Source organism: Elephantulus edwardii, unplaced genomic scaffold (genome assembly GCF_000299155.1).
Source record: "Elephantulus edwardii isolate Elephantulus edwardi_28Jun2011 unplaced genomic scaffold, EleEdw1.0 scaffold00081, whole genome shotgun sequence".
Classification (NCBI taxonomy): domain Eukaryota; kingdom Metazoa; phylum Chordata; class Mammalia; order Macroscelidea; family Macroscelididae; genus Elephantulus; species Elephantulus edwardii.
In genome coordinates, this window is record NW_006399831.1 from 1,108,675 (window position 1) to 1,112,412 (window position 3,738).

A 3,738-nucleotide genomic window follows, 5' to 3' on the forward strand; every position below is an offset into this window, starting at 1 on the left:
TTCTATCATCCCCAGTCATTGTCTAGCTTAAGAATGAAAGTTGATTTTCTTTTTATTGGAACCTTCATCAGATTTATTTCTTCAATAGCAAAAAAATACTTGAGACAACATAAACTATTAAATAAATGTTAGGAAACACTGGGGTAGAAGAGAGGGCCTCTGGCCAGGACAGAACACCTAGCTCCAGATAAGTGCAAGTCTCCCAGTGGCCTTTAATATGGGATAGAGAAAGCTCCAATGTGTTTGGCTGTACTGGCTTGAGAAAGCTCACCACCAGGGAAGTTGGTTGTTGCATCTGTTGAGCTGGAAGTAGTCCACATGAGGCTGAGGTTCTTCTAACCATGTCCCACGTCTATAAACACACCCTATCCAGTCTTGACTCTGTTTCTCTCCCAGAGAGGTATGTCTCCATTGGGCTTACCCCCATCAGGGTGTCACTGTTAAGTTGCCAACGAAGAGACGACAAATAAATATATATTGTTGTTTTGTACTGTAGAGTTGGAACAAACTCATAGTTGACTCTTCAGTGGGTTTTCACAGGGAATTAATTTCATGGGAGGAGATGAGCCATCCTTCTCCCAAAGAGCAGCTGGTATTCTCAAACTGCATGCCTTTAGGATTGCAGTACGGTTTCTTACCACTAGACCACCAGAGCTCCCCCTGAGATAAATATGTAGGTATATAATTATCTGTATATATGTATAAGTACACACACACATACATAAAAGAACATCTTCTAGATATGTTAATAACCTTGATTATGAGTCACAGTGGTAAGTTAATCTGATATACTCACTAGATATTCCAACGGTTACTATATTGAGGATTCTAGAAGAACTAATCATTCTTTAATAAGATTTGAACAACTTTCATCAAGTTAATCTACCATAATGAATACATTAAAATATTTTATGAAATCCCCAGTCAGCTCTGGTTAATTAGTATTTTCTGTCTGGACTTCTACACTAAAAAAGATACTGATAGTGTAGTCAGGTTTCAGAAGAAAGGGTAGAATGGGGATGAATATTCTTAAGAGCAATCTATATGGTGTTAACGCCCTAATAGTGATCATATTCGTCTGGCTTTTGGCATCTCTGATTGCTGGCCCCGCCCTCTACTTCAGAGACGTTGTGAAGCTCAACAACCACATCTTGTGCTATAACAGTTTCCATGAGAATGACCCTGATCTCAGACTGATGAGGCACCATGCTCTGACCTGGGTGAAATTCATTGTTGGGTACCTCTTCCCTTTGATAACCGTGAGCATTTGCTACTCATGTCTCATCTTTCAGGTGAAGACGCGAAACATCGTGATCTCTAGTAAGCACTTCTGGACAGTCTTGGCTGTGGCCATTGCCTTTTTGATCTGCTGGACTCCTTATCATCTGTTTAGCATTTGGGAGCTCATGATTCACCACAACAGCTACTTTTTCCAAGTGCTAGAGGCCGGAATACCCATCTCCACCACCCTGGCCTTCCTCAACAGTTGCTTAAATCCCATCCTGTACGTCCTCATCAGCAAGAAGTTCCAAGTTCGACTCCGTTCCTCTGTGGCTGAGATCCTAAAGCACACGCTGTGGGAAGTCAGCTGTTCAGGCACAGTGAGTGAACAGCTCAGGAACTCCGAAACCAAGAACCTGTGTCTCATGGAAACCGCCCAGTGAGCTGTGACTTACACACGAATCAGCACGAGGCTCTGTGTAGCTCCTGGAACAGATGATTTCAGATTCAGTTGTGTTCCCAGCTTACAGAGCTGCTCTTCAGTGATTCACTTTATTGTCATCCTGGTGGTTTGTTGGGGGTTTTGGGGTTGTTGGGTTTTTTGGTGCAGACATAAAACTTAGCAAGGCTCATTATAATTTTTTTGGGTTTCCCTTGGAGGAAAAAAAACCCAAAAACAACACTCAAAATTGAAGACTCATCTCTTTTTTTATAACAATGGTTTGATTTTGTTCACTTATCACTGCCATTAACAGGTTAAACCATTCATGAAAACATTTTAAAATTATTTATACTAATTTATTTTCAAAGTTCATAACACTGTTTTTCACACCAGATATTTCCTTTTTCCTAAAACCACCCCATCCTCCACCCATCAAATTGTGCAAACATATGATTAGCTCCCGATCCTCACCTTCTCTGCTTCCCCTCTACCCCTTTTAGATCCTCAGACACATATTACTAGTTAATTATTTTTACAATAATGGTCTTATACAGTATTTGTCCTTATGAGATTGATTTAGTTCAATTAGCGTAATGCTCTCTAGTCCCTCCCAAGATAGGCAGTGATTTTCAAAATCATTGCTCCTTCATGATGCATGGTATTCCAACATGTGAATGTACCATACTCATCTCTTGTAACCAACTAAATTACTATTCTGTTGTTGCTGTGTGCTATTGAGTCAGAACCAAATCATAGCTGACTCACATCATACAGGAGGAGATTGCACATTTTCACCCACTAAACAGTGGGTAAATTTGAATCAGAAGCCTTTAGTATTATTGCAGTGCAGCTTCTTACCTCTAGGACATCAGAGCTCCCTTTTTGTTATATTTCTTTGAGTCCCTTGTGAGTCATAACGACCCTATGTGCAACAGCTCTGAACCTTGTTCTATACTGAGCCATTCTCAGTGACTCTGACACACCTAATCCCACTGTCACAGTTACTGTGTCAATCTATTTTATTCGGGGTCTATGTGTTCTCTGTTGTGTTCGAGTGTACATAAGATTTTTGAAAGCCTATTATTTTAGAAGTGGATGGCCAATTTTTCTTCCTAGTCTATCTTAAGCAGCATCTGACAGACAAGCATTTTACAGAAAGGAGCAGATGAAAGAGATTTAGAAGTCAGTGTTACTCCCGCAACTCCCCCTTTGCAACATGTGTCTTGACCTTTCCTTTTCCCCATTTACCTAGCATCTCCTTCCACTTCTGCCTACCCCGTTCAACACCTCCCTTTCCCTAGCCAACCCTTGATAAATGGCTTAGGTTTCAATTCACTTCTTATGACACCTAATGTCTTAAACTGCTGCTGGTATCTCACGCTACTGCTGTTCTCTCTTGAGTTTAGGAATCCCTAAGTACAAATTCCAGATACTAAGCTTAGGGAAGGATTTATGTTACAGACAGTCCTGAGGAAAAGTCTTTTGCTCTTCAGCCTCTGCTCCAGGACTGACTTCTAGTGACTTAGTACCTTTGTTCTTCCATTTGAAGCAAACTGCTGTCACAGTAGGAAAATTTCCCAGGAGATGGTGATGTTTTCTCTAGATCTGGTATGCAAGTATTATTTTCTCAGGCCTGAAGCTGGTTATATATGCAGGCCTCATGTTGCTTGAATACCCTGATTGTTGGCTGAGCTAAATCTCCCTAGATAAAAGAAATAATTGTTCTACAACATTCTATGATTCTACAATTATTGTACACATTATACAGAAAAAAATCATTTTTTTCTTTAGGATATTGTTTTTGCTTAGTGCATAGTTAAGAAATGTCTATTTAATCAATAAATATATGTTGACATAAGTAGTGGGGCTATTCTGGAGTTTAAATCTCAAATGCATCCTCACTGGGTTAGCCCTCAGGCCAAATACATTTGGGTAAGATCCACATCTTAAATCGAGTTGGAATGATATATTTTTTCCATTCTAATGGACTGTATAATTTAATTCATTTAAAAAAAAAAAAGCTCTGCTTGCCAAAGGCAGCTCTTTAATTTAACCTTATCACTTGATTTGGAAAG

The 3,738-nt window shown here is 39.7% G+C and overlaps 1 protein-coding gene across 1 annotated transcript; it reads left to right on the top strand.

The window, feature by feature from the left end:
- The first annotated feature begins 1,013 nt into the window (after window positions 1–1,013).
- On the top strand, window positions 1,014–1,664 carry LOC102865530 (G-protein coupled receptor 1-like). The gene has a single exon (XM_006889822.1). The coding sequence runs from the start codon at window positions 1,014–1,016 to the stop codon at window positions 1,662–1,664; it is 651 nt and encodes a 216-aa protein (XP_006889884.1).
- The last annotated feature ends 2,074 nt before the right edge of the window (window positions 1,665–3,738 follow it).

Bases quoted from the DNA above. Each gene is read 5' to 3' on its own strand.
- LOC102865530 (XM_006889822.1), top strand. From the start codon at position 1,014: ATGGGGATGAATATTCTTAAGAGCAATCTATATGGTGTTAACGCCCTA.